This window comes from Podarcis vaucheri (assembly GCF_965113315.1).
Source record: "Podarcis vaucheri genome assembly, chromosome: 1".
Taxonomy (NCBI): Eukaryota; Metazoa; Chordata; class Lepidosauria; order Squamata; family Lacertidae; genus Podarcis; species Podarcis vaucheri.
In genome coordinates, this window is record NC_138759.1 from 68469316 (window position 1) to 68491178 (window position 21863).

Sequence of the window (21863 nt, forward strand, 5' to 3'; positions counted from 1 at the left end):
CCCTTCAGGACCCTGCTAGAAACATTTGTTTGTATTGATGTCTCAACATGAGGAATTACACTTTGAGGTGTTTAATTAAGTCAAGTTGACAGTCCACCCAAAACGTGAGCCCTGCTTTTTTTATTTTAACTAAGGTTTGGTTAGACACAGTGCAATATAGCGCTGAGTCACATTTCTTCATATAATCAAGCCGTGATTGCATTTCTCAAACCAGTAGTTAGTTTATTTGACATGACCTCTTTCGTAAGAAAAAAGTGCAGGCTGGCGTAAATTCACTCATAATAGAGTTCTGTGAATATAGTCGTACCTTGGATCCTGAACGCCTTGAGAATCGAACGGTTTGGCTCCCGGATGCTGCAAACCCAGAAGTGAGTGTTCCGGTTTGCGAACATTGTTTGGAACCCAAACGTCCAACTGGGCTTCCACGGATTCCGATTGGCTGCAGGAGCTTCCGGAACTGCAGGAGCTTCCGGAACTTCCAGAATGGATTCCGTTCGACTTCCAAGGTACCACTGTACAGCACGAAGCAAACTAGCTTGGCATTGCGGTGACACCCTCTTGTTTGTCCTTAGTGCTAAGTCATGTGAAGTGGTTCTCTGCATCCCGTTGGAGTATCAGCAGAAATAAGTTGGTGGCGTTACAATTTGCTAGTCTGATAGGGATCAGCGGGTGTAGGGGTTAGCATGAAACCATGCCATCCAGTGCTAAGCCTCAGATGGCTTCAAGCAACCTTCCCAACCCGTTGCTCTGCAGATGGTTTAGAGTATAATTCCCATCAACCTGGGCTAGCCAAAACATCTGGAGGGCACCAGATTATGGAACAGTGGCTTAGAGCAGATTGTACCCACTTTCTCATACAATGCAAGAAGTAGGGGCAGGGACTGTATGACTGTAAGGGAGCGGGTTTCTCAACTAGCTGCCTGGCTCTGGACTACCAGGCATGCTGTGGAGCAATGTCACAACAAATGCCGTCAGACAGTCAAACATCTGTTTTGCAACATGCAGAGCAACTTTTGGAAAGAAGTTATATCAGCATTGGTTAAGGATGGGGAAAATATTTGATTCAGTTTGCATTTGAGGGTGAACTTGCCTTATTCACACTTTCTTTCTTTTTTATAATAATTTTTATTAAGTTTTCCATTTTAACAATCCAATCAAATCACATTAAATATTCCAAATTATACAAATACATAAAGTCCAAATATTTTGCTAAATTATAAATTTTTGTTGGGGCTTTCCATGCTTCAAGTTCAGTGGGTTCCAATCATCCTATGTTTCTACTACCTTGAGTTTCCAATAGTCCCTTCTTTAAATCCTCCTGTTGTTATCCTTCCTTCTTTCATGGCTTCTGAGTTGTTTCCACAGGCGAGTTGAAGTGAGCAATAATATAGAGCAATAATATACTTCTGTGTGTGCCTGATTCACACTTTCTGAAACAATACACAAAGCAAAGCACAGCCATCATTTGATATATGCAGTTTTCTGAAATTTGCAGTGCATTGCTCCATCCAATTATACAAAAATGCATATACTGGAGTAAGGTGTACATACAAAGCCTATACCAGTGAAAATAGCATACAAAAATGCTTTCTATTAGGGGAATTTGCTCTGCAGAAATGTGTCTATCAGACAAAACAGCATGAGGACTTTAAAAATATATATCCAAACTTATGTGGAATGCGGGAGCTGAACTTAAGTTTGGGGGGGAAATGAGAAACGTAAAAACCCAAACTGACAAATATATATGTTCACGTGGAGTAACATCATTAAAAAGGGAAGGAGTTTGTACTGTTTTTGTTTTTGTACTGTGAAAGGAGTTGCATCCTTACCGATAGCTGCTGTTGATGGTAACGTGTTAAAATGCATCCATCTTTCCATGGAAAAGCCCTGATTTCATTGCAAACCACAGTGACCTAAGAGCTTATCCCCCTCCATTTTTAATTCCTGTAATACTTTTTTAAGATAAAAAGAATTTCTTGAAAAAATAACATGCTCCTAACTTTAAATAATTGCTTTTATTCTGTATGATCATCTGATTGTGAACAGTGAAAGGAAATACAAAGGGGTTTATGAATTATTTTAAATTGGTTAGTACTCATCAGTACAAACCAAGATTCTGAATGGCCTTCATTGTGGTAAAATTCTTTTTTAAAATGTTGCCATAGGTATCATAATTGCAGCAGGTCTTTACAGTAAAAAGTAATGTTTAAAATATTATTTAAAAGTAAAGTTATGAATACATTTGGAACACAAAATTGTTACATATGTCTATTTCATTGAAATAACTCTTTTGCCTTCAGAGTGTGACAGCAAGTTAAGATTTAAATTAACTTTAAATTAAACCAGCTTTTATATATTGAGTATTATTCTTCAAATGAAGCAGAAATCTATATAATTGTCATTTATAGAACTCTTCATTTTTATTATCTATTATCTTCTAGACTTTAGTTGCACATCCAGAAAATTACAATGTCATTACCGGATAGAAGTTGTGGAGGTTTTTTAATGGCATGGGAGGAGAAATTCTGTCATTTTAGATTTAAAGAATGCAGAAATTATTCCGAGGAAAAATAGTTATAGACTCTATAAGACATTGTTTCAAGTTACTGAAGCAGATTTGAGCAGAGCTGCCAATGATTGTCCAAAGATCTTGTCAGGGACCCCAGCGTAGCCTACAGCTCCTCTGTCACACATATTGCTGAATTATCTCTGTTCTTCATGGCTAAGAGAAGCATATAGTGCATGAATATATCTGCTATCCATGATGGGGCTCACCTTTTTGAATTATTGCCCTTTGGTGTATTTTTACTTCTTGTTTTGTGCTTGTGAAACAGTTGTAGCTTGGATTGTATTAGCCCGATGTTATCGTGGTACCGGAGGCCACAAGAAGACTGCAAGACATTCAATGGACCATGGAGGCGTCTCAGACAGATAATATGTCTTATTAAATATTTGAAATTTCCTATTCCTAAGTGAACAATAGCATTTAGGTCCACTGATGTAGTATTAAACATCCTGAATTGACAATTATGGGTTTGCTGGCAAAGCACCAAGCTAAGCTACATTTCCCATGTTCCATCCTCCATCCAGTCATTCCATTCCTCAAGTTGTTTTGGTACAGTCTGAACACAGGAATTTCTGCCCAATGTATAAATTGAATGACTGTGAGGCCTCCCTTAATACCCAGCCAGGATTCCTCTCCAGAAGTCAAAGTGTCTGCCCACATCTAAAGTGCAGAACATCATGTTCTTGCTAAGTGTTATTTAGCAATGTAACATCTGATAACCTGAATGGCATCTAAAATTACTTTTTTGAAAGGAAAGCCCGAACTGCTATGTGCAGTCTTGGCAGCAAGTGTTCTCTTTGGGGCTTGACTTTATATTAGATTCCTAAAGAGTGAGCATAGGTGTGATATTCATCTACTAAAATGTTGTCTGGATCTTCATTTGAGAATATAAAGCTTTTGCAAGCAGGAGTCCACAGTCATAAGGAAAGGTTTTGAGGGAGACTTTTAGAAATTGTCAATTAACTGAAATTGACAAGTTCTCTCCTTAAATGCTGAGATTTCATTTATTTGGAAACTGCCATTAACTTGGTCATTAACAAAACAATAGGGCTCCTCCTATAAAATAAAATAATTAAAACTAAATCACTGTTGATGCTGAAGTGTATTTAAAATTAGCTGCAGTCAATAAGGCTGTATGGTTCCATTTCAGCAAACGTAAGGCCACATGGGGCCAATGAGGTTGGCTGATTTATAAGGGGAAGGAGAAAAATGTGCAGGACAAATCAGCAAAAAAAAAAAAAAAGAATGGGAATTATGTCACTGAAGGCCTAATGGGGAGTAAAACACCACAAAAATGCTGAAAGATTTGAAAGTTTCCTCTGAGCCATGGGAACCAGTGGCAAAAGCTCAAATCTTCCCTTAAAAGTACTGGTCCAGCTTGATTAGGTAAAGGTAAAAGGTAAAGGAACCATAATAGAAGCCAGAGTCCTGGTATGCTTTCAAACTGCTAGGTTGGCAGGAGTTTTGACAATGCAACAGGAGCTCACCCCGTAGTGCGGATTTGAACTGCTGACCTTGAGATCAGCAAGCTCAAGATGCTCAGTAGTTTAGACCACAGCACCACCCGTGTCCCTTCAGCTTGATCAGGTACCTTATCAAGATATCAGTTCGATTAGGTACCCTATCAAGATACTAAAATCCTGCCCTACAAAAGACTTGATCTGTAGCTGATTGTAGCAAGCAGAGAATTTTCACACTTAAGCCATATGGGATGAACTAAGTCTGAGAGCAGAATCCTTGTCTAAAGAGGATTAAACAGATTCATAGAGGATGTGACTATCCATGATGGCTAATACAACCCCCAGGCTTGGAGTTAGTACCTTTCTGAATACTACTTGAGGGGAATCTTAAGTGGGGATCTTAAATCTTAAATCTTAAATCTTGTTTTCAGGTGTCCCATGCACATCATACTGTGAAAGTATGATGTTGGGCATCAGAGTTCTTCTTCTGTTCTTTTGATGAGGAGCAGTGGAATGAGTTTGGCTCAGATAGTCTTCCAAGGCTATCTGTTAAATATTGTCCATGTTTTCATGGGCTCTGCAGTTTGAAGGACTTTTATGTGGCTGAAAGCCAGCCCACATCTCTCTGTGCCAACATCTGGATTAACCGTAAAACAACACAAATTGGGCACCAGTTATAAAACATATTTTGGGGAGGTTGTGGAGGCAATGAACCACCTACCAGTAGCTGGAAACTGCAGGAGCAGAGTGCTGTTGCGCAAAGTCTGCTTTGCAGGTTTCCTATAGGTATCTGGTTGGCCACTGTGAGAACAGGATTCTGGACTAGATGGACCACTGGCCTGATCCAGCAGGCTCTTTTTATGTTCTTAACATCAGTTGTTCCCTTTGGATGTTGCCATTTTTAGCTTAAGGACTAGATTTAAATTATTATTATTCGCAAGTAGAAAATTGCAACTGTACATGTGGCAAGTTGATTCTTGAGAGTTAAAATCATTTGACAGGTAGGGAATCCCCCAATCCATTAAAGCTCCAATCAGTATACATATTCTACACTTTCTCCTTTCTACAGGTTTCTATAAGGTATAGACATTATGAAATAAATCAAAACTGAAAAAATGAATTAGGCTTAAAATACTGAATCTGAGGGAATGCAAGTGTATGAAAGTATTTTTCAAGTATGTGAGTACAAATGAAACAGTAATTTGTAAGATAGTGTCATCTTCCACAGTACATACGATTTTGTTTTGCACTTCCTTCACTGCCCTGAGGTAGGAGTGTCACAGAATTTCAACCTTTTAATGAAAAAAATAATTCTGCAGCCATGGAGACAGTCATGTATGCAATCTCTCAAATGACATCTAAGCTTGGGTGCCCTTATATTCCTATATTATTAATCAGAGTAGAGAGCACCAGAGAGAAAAAGAGACCCCCTCCCAGATGTAAAGGCATAAAAATATACACATCCTGATCTCGGGAACTGTGAGCAAAGGAGAAGTCTCAATGTGTTGCTAAAGGGAAACAGTTAGGGAAAGGAGCCACATAAATACTACAAGAATTCGGACAGCATTAGTAGAGAGAGGGACTGGGTATAGAAACTGAGGCCCTGTTCCTACATTCACAAGGGCTATAGCTCAGTGGTGGAGGATTTGCTTAGAGTGCAGAAGGTCCCCAATTCAGCCCCTGGCATCTCCAGGTAGTGTTGAGAGGGGCCTTGGAGAGCCTCTGCCTATCACTGTAGACATTATTGAACTAGACAGACCAATCAATTGACTTGGTCTGTTGACCAACTGACTTTGGTCAACCTAAAGCTGCAAGAGACCGAACAGTATGCCGGGGGGTGGGGGGAGGCAAGTCCGTCCCACCCACTGTGCAAGTAACCTTTGCGAGAGTCTCAGCATGAGCATTCAGTCTCACAGAGACGCTGCCCATTGGATGGGTCACCAGTCCTCCAGTCTCTCATGATTCTTCACCATTAGCCATGTTGGCTGAGGGTTATGGGGGCTGGGGTAAAAAAAAACATTTGAAGCACACCAGGCTAGACAAGACCAGTTTAGCAGATCAAAAATGGGGAAATAAGTCAAATGAGTGGGGCCTCCAAGCAATTGCCTATTTTTATGGGGAGCCCAGAGAATGGGGGGTAGGGGTGGGCTGCTTCTCTACTATGGTATTTCAAGGCCAGCTGGATACCTTCTGTACTGATCTTCTCATTTCACAGGTGGACAGCACAAACCACCTGCTGATACAAGTGATGGCATTACCAGCCTCCTAACAAAGTGGGTCTCACTTACCAAGAAGGGATGGGCAAGCACAGGGAGCTTGGCTTCCACACACCTTGCCCCTCCTCTCTCCCTCTCAGTAAGCGCTAGCAACTTGCTGTGTCAGGAAGCAGGAGAGTGTCCCACCCCAGCTGTTTCACCAGCCTCCTCTGGATATTACTGATACTTTTGTTGTCAGGTGCTGTGAGAACACTGTGCATGCATCTTGGGCACTGAAGTGCAGTATTCTCTTCTTCCTTGGCCATCAAAGACTGTTACGTCATCAGCCCTGTTTAGGGAAATTTTCAAGGTTTGATGTTTTGTCGTGTTTTTAATATTCTGTTGGGAGCCACCCAGAGTGGCTGGGGAAACCCAGCCAGATGGACGGGGTATAAATTATTATTATTATTATTATTATTATTATTATTATTATTATTATTATTATTATTATTTATTATTATTATTATTATTATTATTATTATTATTATTATTATTATGCAGCTTTCAGCTTCAAGTGTTTTGCTGAGGAGCAATAGCAGAAGATGGCTATTTTGATCTGCTTTTGGGCCTCCCAAGTGGCAGCTGGTTGACCATTTGAAGAAATGGGAAGCTGGATTAGATAGAGCTTTGGTCAGATCCAGCCGGACTCTTCTTATGTTGTTCTTAGAGGTATTCTGCATTCATGGCAGAGCTCAACCAAGTGTGGAAATCTTTTCTCATACATTAACACCTGCACAACTTAAGATTCACAAAACTCAATACAGCCATGCGTAACAGGTTACCAGGGGCTTGATAAAGCTTTCATTGCATTTTGGGATTGCAAAAATTGGAAGCTAAGTGATGAAGCACCTGATAGATGATAGTAACATGACTGATGGGATTTTGTTGTTGTTGTTGTTAAGATCTGGTGAAACAGAAGTTGTGCACTGGTTATGCAGATCAGTTTTTTTTTCCAAACTCAACATCATCTGAAGTCTCTTTGACTTTGACACGTTTGATGAGATGTGTTAAATGTTACAATCTGTTTACTTGACAGCTCTTTGTTGTTCTTGCTCCATGCTGTCATTAAAAGTATTGATTAAATCACGCAGGTATAAACGCAGACTAAAAGGCTGTGCATGCCCTTGCAAAATTTACTGATCAGAAAGAACAATATAATATATGCAGAACGAGCAGCCTTCTTTTCCACATGGTATACGCCAGAAAAACCACTTTTTGCTTGTTCCTGTAAGTAGCCACAACTGGGAAATAAAGTACATGTCAAAACTTATTGCAAACATTTTATAGTGCTTCCTGCTCCTGCAATGAATAATGGCGGTGAGCTCATTTCAGTGTAGTAGAATAAATGTGTAACACTACTACATGCATCTACATGCATCTTTAAATTCAGAGTCCTCATGAAATAATGAAATAAATGCTGTGCTCAGCAATTGTGTCCTGTCACTCCATTCCCCCTTCTTCCCACTTTTGGGGAAATGTTTAGGGTATTGTTGACCCTACTGAGATCTTGGATTAGCACCATGGAGTGGTGAACATAACAAAAGACATTTTCAGTCACTAATAAAGGTAAAGGTAAAGGTACCCCTGCCCATACGGGCCAGTCGTTGCGCGTATCATCTTGCGCGCTCATCTCGCTCAAGAGGCTGCGAGCTGGCGCTGTCCGAAGACACTTCCGGGTCACGTGGCCAGCGTGACAAAGCTGCAGCTGGCGAGCCAGCACCAACGCAGCACACGGAAACGCCGTTTACCTTCCCGCTATAAAGCGGTACCTATTTATCTACTTGCACTTAGGGGTGCTTTCGAACTGCTAGGTGGGCAGGAGCTGGGACCGAACAGCGAGAGCTCACCCCGCCATGGGGATTCGAACCGCCGACCTTACGATCAGCAAGTCCTAGGCACTGAGAGTTTTACCCACAGCGCCACCCGCGTCCCACTAATAGCTTCATCTTAAAGCCAGCTTCTAATGCTCGGTCCCAGCTCCTGCCAACCTAGCAGTTTGAAAGCACACCAAAAAGTGCAAGTAGATAAATGGGTACCACTTCAGTGGGAAGGTAAACTGCATTTCTGTGCTCTGCTCTGGTTTCAGTGTTCCATTGCACCAGAAGCGTCTTAGTCATGCTGGCCACATGACCCGGAAAAACTGTCTGCGGACAAGCGCCGGCTGCCTTGGCCTGTAAAACGAGATGAGCGCTGCAACCCCAGACTCGTCTACAACTGGACTAAACTGTCAGGGGTCCTTTTTTAATGGTCATTTTTGAACTACCACTAGGCGTTTTCCCCACTCTCATTGTTTTGGAATTGTCCTTTGAATTCTTCCTATGTAGAATAGATCCACCAGTTGCTGTTGTTGTTTATTAGACTAATAGAAATTACAATAAATACACATTCCATGTCTGGCTTACAACAAATTATTAAAAATACAATATAGAATAACAATATAAAACCAACAATAGAGGACAGCAAAAATAACCGAAAACCCTTCATTGTATACTGGCAACACAAAATAGTTCACAGCCCAGATTTAAAACACAGTTTTCAAGTCTAGCTATATAAAATGATGGCATATTATGCCTGTGTAAACCTATTCTGGGAGATGCTGGCACTTACCAATACATGACAGTGGGGACAAAATTGTATAATTTGGTGTCAGGAACTGAATGTTGTTGTTGTTTGTTTGTTAAATTTGTATACTGCCCTATACCTGTAGATCTCAGGGTGGTTTGCAACATAAAATTACAATATAAAAAACACAAAATATATAGAAAAATAAGACTAGAAACAAACCAATGACCCACCTTTCTGCAGCACATGTAAAGGGATTTGTTGTTGTTGTTGTTGAGTCATTTAGTCGTGTCCGACTCTTCGTGACCCCATGGACCAGAGCACGCCAAGCACTTCTGTCTTCCACTGCCTCCCACAGTTTGGTCAAACTCATGCTGGTAGCTTCAAGAACACTATCCAACCATCTCGTGCTCTCCTCCTTGTGCCCTCCATCTTTCCCAACATCAGTGTAAAAGGGTATTGGATGTCAATTGGCCAAAGGCCTGGTTAAAGAGGAACATTTTTTCCTGGCGCCTAAAGGTGCATAATGAAGCCACCAGTCAAGCCTCCACAAACAGGGAGCCACTTCAGAAAAGGCCCATTTTCATGTTGTCACCCTCCAGACCTCTTATGGAAGAGGCACATGAAGGAGGGCCTCAGAGGATGATCTCAGGGTCTGAGTAGGTTCATATGAAGAGAGGCGGCCCTAGAGTTTGTTATTGAGATGTATTGCTCAAAGGCAGGGCAGTGTGATATAGCTTGTTTGAGGCATTTTGATTGATTGATTGATTGATTGATTGATTGATTGATGTCCACTCCACTCTTAGACATTCTTGCATCAATGGCCATCCTTTTAATAATAGATTATGAAAATTAAGACAGAATTTAGTTGTTTGCCAAAGACACTTTTTTGGTTTTGAGACATACTGTGAATGCAAACTGCTTCTCACTAGGCCACTTAACTCTTGGGATTTTCTTGTAAATCTCAGTTTTCACTGGAACTTTAGCAATTGCTATTAAATATAAATTAGCTTTGACACCCCCAAACCTTAATTAAACTCTATAAATCTATAACAAAATAATAATAATAATAATAATAATAATAATAATAATAATAATAATATGCCGTCAGAACTCCCCCCCCCCCGCCATACTATCCTCATATCTGTTCCACGAGGTTGAGGGAACCCCCAGAAGGGGTAAAGTCCCATTGTGCAATGAGAAATCCTTGCGCTGCTTGAAGCAGTGACTTAATGTTATGTCAAATACAACCCTCAATAGCCATCTTCAAATATTTAAAGAAATGTCTCACAGAAGATGGAATGGACTTGTTCTCTGAAAATTGCAGAAAGGCAGATTTCAGGTGTACATTAAGAGAAATTTCTTAATGGCATGGGCTGTCCAGTAGTGGAAAATAGTGCCTCTGGAGGTGGTGGGCTCTGAAGGTACTTAAGGAGAGGATGTGCAGCTGTCTGTCAGGGATAATGTATTCTGCATTACATATGCTGCAACAAGGAGGGGCTGGGGCTGGGGCTGGATGGTCTTCAGGGTCCCTTCCCATTCTTTATGTCTCACATATGAAATATTGATATATCTGAAGAAGTGTGCATGCACATGAAAGCTCATACCAAGAACTAACTTAGTTGGTCTTTAAGGTGCTACTGGAAAGAATTTTTTTATTTTGAATATGAAATATTTGCAGGGAAAACTATCTCTTTGGGGGAGAAATTGTGTGTTTGTCGAGACTTCAATGCTAACAAGTTTACAATGAATTGTATTATAATAGCTGAATATTGCTTGTGTGTGTGTGTTTAAAAAAAACATGCTCCTTTGGGAAATTTACTTAATAGCTCAGATTGTTCTTATTTAGTTCTTTAATTTTTGTAAATGGATGTTCCATAGAGTTTCTTCTAGTTGAAATTTTAAAGCATGGTGTTTATGGTTCAGAGAATTGAAATAGTTGCAATTACCTGTGCACAGCAGCTGATGCCCATTTAGAATATTTATGCTGTAAATGCCGGCTTGAAAATAACACTGTTAAGCTGATTTGTCACAAAAGCTTTGAAAGCCTGGAGAATGGCCACCTGCTCACAGAATGTAGAACAGTAAACTGGTATTAATTAAAGTGGTTGGATTTCAATGCAGTTCGTGTTTCCACCAGTAGCAGGGCTTCCAATGTTGTGGCTCCTTTAAGGCCACCTGAGATAAGACAGTTCCCCAACAATCTACTCTTTCAGAAGTATGCGTCAGACATTTTTATCTACCCAAAACTGTTCTGAATTCCCAGCAACTGCATTCGGAGTTAGGGAAGTAAGAAGGCACCATTTTCTGTTTTGCCCTGTATTAGTCACACATAGCACGGCTTCTGTTCTGCTGTAGTTAGTCTTCTGCCACAAAGTACATTATTTGCCTCACTTTCCACTGTAGCATAAATACATTACTTATATATTTTACATAATGAATTACATAAATGACATTATCACTACATTATTCTACTCCATTCATTTCAGTGCTAAGGAAATGCAATACAATGGTATCTCGGGTTAAGAACTTACTTCGTTCTGGAAGTACGTTCTTAATCTGAAACTGTTCTTATCCTGAGGTACCACTTTAGCTAATGAGGCCTCCTGCTGCCACTGTGCCACCGCACCGCGATTTCTGTTCTCATCCTGAAGCAAAGTTCTTAACCCGAGGTACTATTTCTGGGTTAGCGGAGTCTGTAACCTGAAGCGTCTGTAACCTGAAGCGTCTGTAACCGAAGGTACCACTGTACAAGTGAGGAAGGAGGGGGAAGTAATCAACGAGCTTAGCACTTCAGCTGTGTTTCTTTGAAGGTTGTATACACATTGGACATTTTGCATTCCTATGGTGTGCTTTTTTTTCATTGTGTTAGACAGTTGCATATGCCATTACCCCCAGAGGTAATATACGCTGTGGTTTACGCTGAGCCTCTTGGGCTTGCTGATCAGAAGGTCGCGTTTCAAATCCCTGCGATGGGGTGAGCTCCCATTGCTTGGTCCCAGCTGCTGCCTACCTAGCAGTTCGAAAGCACGTCAAAAGAGTGCAAGTAGATACGGCGGGAAGGTAAACACCATTTCCATGCGCTGCTCTGGTTTCGGTGTTCCGTTGCTCCAGAAGCGTCTTAGTCATGCTGGCCACATGACCCGGAAAAACTGTCTGTGGACAAATGCAGGCTCCCTCGGCCTGTAAAGCAAGATGAGTGCCGCAACCCCAGAGTCATCTGCAACTGGGCTTAACTGTCAGGGGTCCTTTACCTTTACCTCTTTTTTTTACCTTTTTATAATAACAGCTCACGGAGCTACAATTCCCAGTGTTCCCTCCGAAGAGGGATTGATTACTAAACCCCTCTGGTTTCACAATTCCCAGGGTGATTTAACAATCAATCCCTTCTCCCAGGGAACTCAACCAGTGAGCTTGACATCAATACCAGTAAAGGTTCTAGAACATATTATTAAACAGTTGGTCTGTGAGCACTTAGAATAGGATGCTGTGATTGCTAAAACCCAGCATGGGTTCCTGAAAAGTTAGTCATGCCAGACAAATCTCATTTTTTTGAGCTACAAGATTGCTGAATCAGGGGGATACAACAGTGGAACAGACTCCCACAAGAGGTGGTGGACTCTCCTTCCTTGGAGGTTTTTAAGGAGAGGTTGGATAGCCATCTGTCATGTATGATCTAGCTGACATTTCTACATTGCAGGGTGTTGATGGCACTCAGAATCCCTTCCAATTCTACAATTCTAGGATTTTGGAAACCGTAGCTCTGTGAGAGGACTAGGTGTCTCCTAACCACTCCCAGAACCCTTAGCAAACTACAAGTCATGCTTTAAATGTATGCTGTGGATGTGGCCTAAATGCTTCTTTAAAAATACTAATCAGATATTAATCCCCACCACCACATGCACACACACACCTTCTCGGTGTTCCTGAATCAAAGCATTTCTTCTACTTGTCATACAGGCATTAGGACACTGTTTACTGAGTCCACACACCTTTAAAAAAAGAGTCAGAAATAGATTTAAGGGGCTTTGGTATCTTCGATGAGATGAAAAAGTAGTTTATGTAGTGTCTGTCAGGGGAAAATTGATTCCCTATTTATAGGGGAAAGAAATGCAAAAACTTGTACGTTCGAAATGATTGAGTTGCTGAGGAGGTAATTCCATCTCTGTCCATAGATGTCACTATATAACTATTGATTTCAGTCCAAGCACATCTATAATCTTCATTTATGATGAAGGGTGGTTTTTCAAGTGCCACCATTTCCCAAATGTCAGGTTATAAGAGCATCCCCATTCTGCCTGAGGAAATCATTGTCATATAAATAAAGTTGTATGGAGAGTCAAATGGGCAAAAACCAGCCTATGTAAACTTTCTAATAGAAAGGTACTTGCAGCTGTTTGTGAAAGATTGGAATTGGGCCAGTGTCACATGCATAGAGGGCAAGATTGCAATCCACATCCTATCAGAGCTAAAAACAAAAACAGAACAAGCAGAAGGCCCACATGATGTGTCTCTGCATGATTTCAGATTTCAGGTGGGGGATTGAAATCATGTCAAGGCCAGTTGTGGAGGGGGGGGGGTCCGCTCCAGGTGCCATCTCTGAGGGGAGTGACAAGAAGGCATCCCGCCACTGCAAGTGGACAACCTTGCTGCTGTGAGTGGAGGATCCCTCCGCCGCCGCTGCAGCCATGAGCAAAGGATCCCACTGCCATCCGTACAGCGCTAGAGCAGCGGTATCAGTGCCGTGCGTGCGACGTACGTAGTGGTGCCGCACATGCGCCGCCGGGTGGTTTGCCCTGCCCCTTGACACCCCGCACAGGATTTCAGAGAGCCTTCCTTCGCCCCTGGTCAAGGCCCCACATAAAATGCTCCCTAGAGCATGATAGGTGAAAAACTAGCCTACAGTTTTGCTTCTTGATGTACTGATTTTGTAGCTGTTGAGAATATTTTATATGGTGAAGCAGTAAGATCTTTGTGTATCTACTCCATGTTGTCTGGAATAGTACAGCGCAAGAACAGGGTCATCACGTGTGGTTTCAATAGAAATCAAATATTTGCAACGAAACTAAGGGAACTGGACATCATCTAGTTCAGTGTATGGTAATGTTCATACAGCAGTAGTCAAAATTCACATTATTTATTTTTAAACACCATACGACAAAGAGCAGAATAAACCATTCAAAGTTTTGTTGAGAAACCTTAGGGCAGGAGAAGCCAAAGACAAGCAACAAAACACCCTGCCCCCTCTCCCCCCACTCCACTAGGGACTAGGGGAGAAATTAGATTCCATTCTTCATTTAGGGTTTCTGAAATTATATGCAAACCAAAGCAAAGCCACCCTTCAAAATTCACACTTCTCTGCTCTCAGTTCTCTAATGCAGGCTTGTTCAACTTCCAAGAGACTGCGATCTACTCCCACTATAAAAAAAACCTGGTGGTGATATCTACCCACTTGATTGACCAAGTTGTTCAGCTTTTTTTTTGCTTTTTTTTTTGAAGGGAGGTGGGAGGGGTCCCACAATCTACTGCGATCTACCGCAGGCATCCCGCGATCTACCAGTAGATCACAATCTACCTGTTGGTCATCCCTGCTCTACTGCAGAAACTGGGGTAAAGATGCATATGTTGTAGGTAATAACATACAGAAATGGATTCTATGAGGGTAAAGTGCTCTACAAAAATGTATATATTAGGCAAAATTGCACACAAACACATGCATATTAGGAGAAATTTGGACTAAAAACATATTCACAGACTGATGCGGAAATGTGGCAAACTGTACTTGGAAGAGAGAGCAATCGAGAGAACCCAAAATGGACAGATCCATCCGCCCCTAACCTCCACACACATTCCTCCTCTTCCTTAGCTGGCTGAGCACTAGTGACTAAACAAGTGGCAGCATGTTTGGAAATGAGTTTTTCGCCCTTCCCACCCAACTGCTGCCTTGGCGCACTGGTGTGCTGAAACACAATGTATCCACACACTCAGGCCTGGTGATCCTTGGAAATGGAGTCCTTTTGAGGTCTACAGCAGTGGCGTTGCATGAGTCACTTGGTCCATTGTGCACACTGACACATCCTATGTCAGGCAGCCCTTAAGCCCAGGATGCCAGGTGAGATGCTCAAGAGCATTCCTTTCTCTCGGCCTGCCACTGCAGCTCCACAAATCCCTGCCAGACTTGTGAGGAAGCTGGATAAAGAGGCGACTGACAGCCTTACAAGGGAGGTGGGGAAGGCATTTGGGGAGTCATTGATTGGCATGGAGGGTGCTTTGAAAAACGTAGGCTGCTGCACATGCTTTTAGTTGGGAATTAAAAGATCACATTTTGTTTGAGCTGGATGTTCTGAGCGTGGCACAGAAGACGAACTTCTCCCGCATCCCTACTGCTTGGCCACTGATGATGCAGGGCCACAACCAGAAGAAATATTTTTCACATATTTACCAGCTCATGGGGCCTTCTGTGCCATATTCTGCACCTAGTATTTTGCTTTGAGGTGAACGGAGGTTTTGTCTGGTGCCAGAAGAAAAAGAGCTCACTGCACAGAAACAGGGGACTGGGCTGGCTTCTCACATATGAGCTGCCACCTGTTGTTTTCACCATCATGTCATGCTTACTAAACAACACGGTACCTGCTATACTTTTTATATATGCTGGAAGGCTGGGGCAGCTCAGTCAGATGGGCAGAGTACATTATTATTATTATTATTATTATTATTATTATTATTATTATTATTATTATTATCTTGCTTTGCATATGTGAACTGTTCACTTGATCAGGCAAAAGGCTTTTTGAAGCAACTTTTTGATAACTACGATATTCTCTCATTGATATAATTAGCACCGTCTTCTGAATCTACAGAGCCAGATTTTCAACGGAATAGGATAAAATGCTGTATCATCATTGATTTTGGATGCCCCGATTCCCCCCTCTCCCCATCTCTTCATTTTAACTCTCCTCAGCTGGGAACATGTTCAGCCTGCCTTAATGAAAGCAGCATATTAACTCGGCATCAAAAATTAATTATTTCAAGCTGGCGTCTTAGGATGAGTAGAGCAAATCCCAAACACCAGGAGGAGCCAGAGAAGTTTCACAAGCTTTTAGCGCCGCACGTTCGCTCTCCCCCCTTCTTGGCGAGGGAGAGAGAGAGAGAGAGAGGAAAGTAATGACAATAGCAAAAGCGGCCTGTGCAAAATTGATTTCCCTAAACTGGGGCATATGTGGATTAGAGCTAGCCTGAGGTAGCAGAGTCATTTCTGTCAAGCAGGGGATGGCAAGATTATCACTAACCTGAAAGGACAGCTCAGTAGGCGCTGCCAATTACATGTAATGTATGGTGTGTGGGTTTTTCCTTTAATTGGGGAATCGCTTAAAAAAAAAAGACAACAGAGAAATCATAGGAATGAGTAGTGAACATCATATCCCCTACAACAATCTATGGGAGAGAGTTCTGCAGGAGACTGTGGGTAGGGAGAGGAACTTGATAGATATTTCTTTGTACACCAAAGCCTCATTAAAACTGATCCCCTGGTTTTGTTTTGAGGTTTATTACACAACATACAATTTCAGAATTGCTGTATCAGGAATTCTTATAAGCTTCAAAGAAGTGGGGGGAGGGGGGCACCTTTATTCACTCCTCAGCCCCACACAGGTGCGATATATTCTCATTGCTTTTATGAGATTGAGTCAGCTGACAAGGAATGAGGATAAAATCGCTCTCTTTTCTTCTATTTAAGAAAAGCAGCAACGTGTCTATTATTGATTATGTTTTCATAGAAATGGTCCCTTAGAATATAGAAAGCATCCTTCATGCCGTTTCCAGTTCTCTTGGCAAAAATAATAATATTGGCATATGAGTTTGAAAGCCCTGAAACTGATCATTGTGTAGAATCCCCCTGTGCTCTCTCTCACACACACATACACACTTCCACAATATAGCTTTATTGTCTAATGCCCCTGACTAAGCTGGTGTGCACAGAGCAATATATTTTGTTAATCAAGGGTAACAGTTACTCCAGCGTTTGGGCTCTAAAAGTATAGGGCATGGGAGACCCAGGTTGAAACCTCCACTTAGCCATCAAGCTCACTGGAGTCACTACCTCAGCCTAACTTACCTCACAGGATTGTTGTGAGGAAGACGAATGGGGGGGGGACCATATATACAATTTTCAGGTCACATATAAATAAACACAAATGTTATATGTTATCTATGCAAATATACTGTATACAACAGACCACGTGGCATTTTCCCTATTTACCCAACTGATTCACTGTTATATAGTGTGGCAGATCCCCTAAAGAGACGTGTGGCAGGAGCCAAAATGGTGGACAGGCTTATAAAATACTTGCAGAATTATACCTTGTTTGTACAGCGCCTCTTTGCACACTTCTGGTTACATGGCAAACCAATGGGACAGGAAAACAGAGAGAGCAGAGCAGTAGTTCCTTTCTGTGAATGCCCTCATTTTACACGAGGCTGGTTTATTTGCGAAGAAAAGAATTGTTGTTTAGAGAAGGGTAACATTAACCTGTATCATCATTATTAAATCATGTAAAATGGCCCAGTTTCTTCCATTCTTGAAACAGGTACCTGAGTTTCCCTATCATGCACACCCACAACCCTCTGATAGCTTCATTTTTTTTTACTTCTTTATTTTTAAGACATGAGGAACAGGCAACAGAGCAATGACAAGGGCTGCCCTGCAGCCTTTATATCCTGTGTTGATTGTACTCTGTTCTGTGTTATCCTTTGGAGTTCATGGGCTAAGATGGGGAACCTGTGGCCCACCAGGACTCCAACTCTCATTAGTCCCAGCCAGGATGACCAATGGTCGGGGATGAAGTGAATTAAAATCCAGCAACATCTGGAGAGCCTCAGGTTCCCTGTCCCTCACATAAGCTTTTAAACAATGTCAGCACCACCTACATGTAGAAAACACAATGATGGGGAAGAGAAAGACTTCCTTTTGGGTTGAACCCATGAACAGAACCCAGCAGGAAGTCTGGAACCTGCTCATGGAAAGACCATCCTTGGGGAAAGCTGTAAAGTTACACAGAGTGCCAATGCTAATGTAATTTTCCCATGAGTATGTGCCTACTGCAGGGTCCATTCAAAAAGTTACCCTCGCAAGTAATGAACATTATGTCAGAATCATCCCTCTGTGTCACACAAAGGAGGAAATGCACTCCCAGAATAGGAAATGCAATGATGAGCTATAGCTGCCTTCGCAGGAATTATGAGGAGCAATTTGAATTCAAGTGCCTTTTCCGCCGGTTACAAATCACTGCAGAGTGTTATTCACCATAATGCTGTCCAAACATCATTTTATTTATTGATGTTTATTGCTTCTCTTTTGCAGAGTGATGAGGTTTTGACTGTCATCAAAGCAAAAGCACAATGGCCTGCCTGGCAACCGCTAAACATGTAAGTAGGCAGGGAATTAAACCTCCCAAAAGATTTCCTTCTCCGCTGTCCTCTGACAGAATGCTCTGAATGTCTTGCCTTCCACCAAAGTTTATCTCTTCCAAAGAGCAACAGAAAAAATCCAGTTGATTAATGAGTTTCTTTTTTTATACCATTATGTCTCTTTCCATTTATCTCTCTAACAAGGGTGTGTGTGTGTGTGTGTGTGTGTGTGTTTGAAGGAGGTGAGTACTAGATTAGGAGTTTGTTTTACTTACCAGGCGCTATGGACATATATTTGAATCTTCTTGTGCTCTCCCTGTTCTGAGCAGTGAGGATATAGCTGCACTATAGACTAATACGCCAGTCATATGCATGCTTACTTTGAAGCAAGTCCAAGTGAGTTCAATGGAACATGTTCCCGTATAAATGTGTAGAGAATTGCATCCATAAAATAGGTTAACAAAGGCAGCCTTTGTCTATTTTAAAACAAAAAAACAAAAACATGGGCAGCCTTGGGAAATCCAAATCTGTGAAGATTGTGGAATCTCCAACAGGAAATTACTTGTTTCCTTAAAAAGCTAAAATTCCCAATTTGTGGTGGGGGTGGGGTCCATGTTAATTTGTGACATAACAGATTGTGTTTAAATGCAAGCTTGTGTTTTAGAATATGACCGATTCTGGAGGAATAATAATAATAGACTCTGACAACATCACAAAAAGCGATAGAGCAATAAACATCCACCAATTGCCCCATCAGCTCTCCACATCAAAGATTCCCCTGGCTCTTTTGATTCTGTGCCTACTTCAGAACCATTGGATCTAACTCTCTGAAGCTTCCTTGGGTGGCTGAGTGAGTGGAGAACTATTCTTTTGGATATGGAACAAAACTTTGGTCAATTCAAACATGAACACAGCTTTAATTAATGAACATATGAAATAGTCATACTGTGCCTTAGTGTGCAACCCTCTCTTCTTTTTTCCCTAGTCTTCATTTCCTGAAAAAGCCACCTCCTTTTGAAATATCAAACACACTTTCCAGAGTATAACCCTAGAAAGGACACTACAGGGTTAGGCCCCATTCTTACATGACTGGCACATTTCCTAATGTACTAATCTTCTAGCACATTTTCATCTCCTTCCTTTCGTCATGAAATATGTTGCTTTATTCCACAGCCTTCCTCTAGTCTCATGAGATTTGTTTGGCTGTGTCTTTTGTGCAGTTTTCTTTTCCAAACTGGCACATTTCTAATGCTTTTTCATCAACGCACACAACAATTCAAGGCTTATGCTTGATTTGGTCAGCTGTGGGGCATGTGTACTTTGGCATTCGTGCTCCCAAGGCTTTTGCCTAAACTGTACAGCATCCCCCACACACACACACACCTTAAATTGTTCTGTGGACCAGTGGAAAATTGCCTTTTCTAAGCTTGTCATTCCAATGTTTTTCTAAAACAGCATTTTTTAACATAATAATAATAATAATGGAAAATCCAATCACAACCCCTCTGGTCTTATTTACTAGGATGTTTTAGCAGTGAATAATTTTAAAAGAATGCATCTCTAACCTTTTACTCACACACCTATTTAAACATTTCCTAAGCGTATTAGCTCATTCTTATGCTTTTGACACCCTTGATGTTTATAGAATTACATACTTCAATTGCCATGTAATTACATTTCCTATCAGTGCAAACAATGTCCAACAAGAAATGATCCAAATTTTAGTCATTTAAAATTTTATACCAAGTTTTACTCACTACAGTCAGGACATATCTACATATTGCTCATTTTGGGAATTGGATGCCCTCACAAAGCAGATCTTATCTCTGACAGTCCTCACACACAGAGGGCCTTCAGAACCGCAACTGCAAATCCACAGGGGCTCAACCTGCTTTGAGTACAACCAGCTTTCTGTTTTGGCAAAATGTAGATGCCCATCTCATGACAGTAGTACCCTGTAGTACCCATGTGGCTATATGTTGTGTCTGGAAAGTGTCTTATTCCTCCCCCTTGTTTATGTCTAGATTAGTTAATCCCTTTCAAAATGTCTGCTCAGGACTAAATTTCTAAATGTGGTTGTTAAGAATGGGAAAGGGAAAGGTTGCTGGAGGAGAATTTCAAAGGCTGTGCAAAATGTGCATGCTCTAATCCTTCTTAAATCTACAAAACTCTGGGTTATCTTTCTATATGTACCCATTGGCCCTGATCCAGACATTTACACAAGAACAGCAAGCTGCTGTAGTTTTGGGTAAACACAGCTTAGTGCACAAGGTTGACTTAGGAGATTCCATATAAGGCAAGGCATGGAGTTACTAGGGTTGTTTAAAGTACCTCCAATTTGGTTCAGGGCCCATTTTGGTGATCTTGATCAGGTCTCAATCTGACCAGAACTAAACCAAAAACTCTTGCCTGCATTGACTCCTCCCCCTCCCTCCAATGCATGTTTATGTCATGGAATTCTACTCAAAATTAATCCAGAGCAGATTCCAGCGTATAGTTAGCAGAGTAAAAACTTAAACACATTCCAGGATTCCCAAAAAATAGGCCAGAGGCAATTAATATTTCATCCAGCAGAACTTTACTGCTACTGAAGGCAAATGAGCATAATGGTTACAAATCCAATACATTCAGGTTTGGCACTGTCCATAAGAAATCCAGTTGCAGCAGACTTAACTTAAACTTACAATAACTTATAATAAGTCTAAACCTAACACTAAGAATACTATGTACAGAATATCACACCAGAAGGAAAATAGATTGAAAGTGAAACCCAGGCTCCGTCTGGCCTCTTATTATAGTCGGCATGACCTTGAAGAAGAGATAACAGAACCAGTTTAAGCCAGCTGTACTCAGCTTCTCTGAAGGAATAACCCAGACATCATGAACCTTCTGCTTGTTTCTTTCACACAGAGAAGCTTCCAGAACCCTCTTGAATTAATTAGAATAGGAAAGATCTCTACACATCAGACCAATACTTTCTTCACTAAGAAATGAAACTGACAGTTAAATCCAGGTCTAAACTTGTGGTTGGCAGCAAGGAGAAGGTGGAAGAAGGAGACTTCAGAGACTGGCAGAGACTTTCACCAGCATCGTCTTCTTCTCCCCTTCTCTCCTTGCCTCTTGACCACATCCCTTTTTGACAGCCACAGAGCTCTAGACAGAGCCAACCAAGAATGATCCAGGGCTGCCTTGACCTAGTCTGGACAAATCCCAGATCTACTCAGATCAGTTGGAATGCAGGGTTTGTCTTGACCAGATGTGCAGACCTATTCATTAACCTATTTCCATGTGCGGTCTTATTTCCCCACTCCTGTACAATAGGCTTCTACACACATGTCTCAGGAGATCCACCTGCTTGTAGAAATCTCATTTATGTGCCCAGGCGCCACATCACCCACTACCCCATCTTGTAAAATAACCAGTCAAAACTCATTACAAGAAACAAATCAGGCCACAACTTTCATTGATTACAGATGGAAGAGGTTTGGCATACGCATTGGGTATAACCATTGACTTGCCAGAAGTAATCCATTTTAGGGTCAACCTGGAAGCGGGGGAGGCCTATGACATACATCAAATAGGTCAGAGGCAGGCTGTCTTATATTCCCCAGGAGT

At 41.4% G+C, this 21863-nt stretch overlaps 1 protein-coding gene across 1 annotated transcript in view; it reads left to right on the top strand.

Annotated features, from left to right (window-relative positions):
* Positions 1-21863, top strand: part of SPON1 (spondin 1) — a 280598-nt gene that overhangs the window by 205425 nt on the left and 53310 nt on the right. The window contains exon 7 of the mRNA XM_082214277.1: positions 18202-18266. Within this exon, the coding sequence (XP_082070403.1) occupies positions 18202-18266 (65 nt within the window). The remainder of the gene's footprint in view (positions 1-18201; positions 18267-21863) is intronic.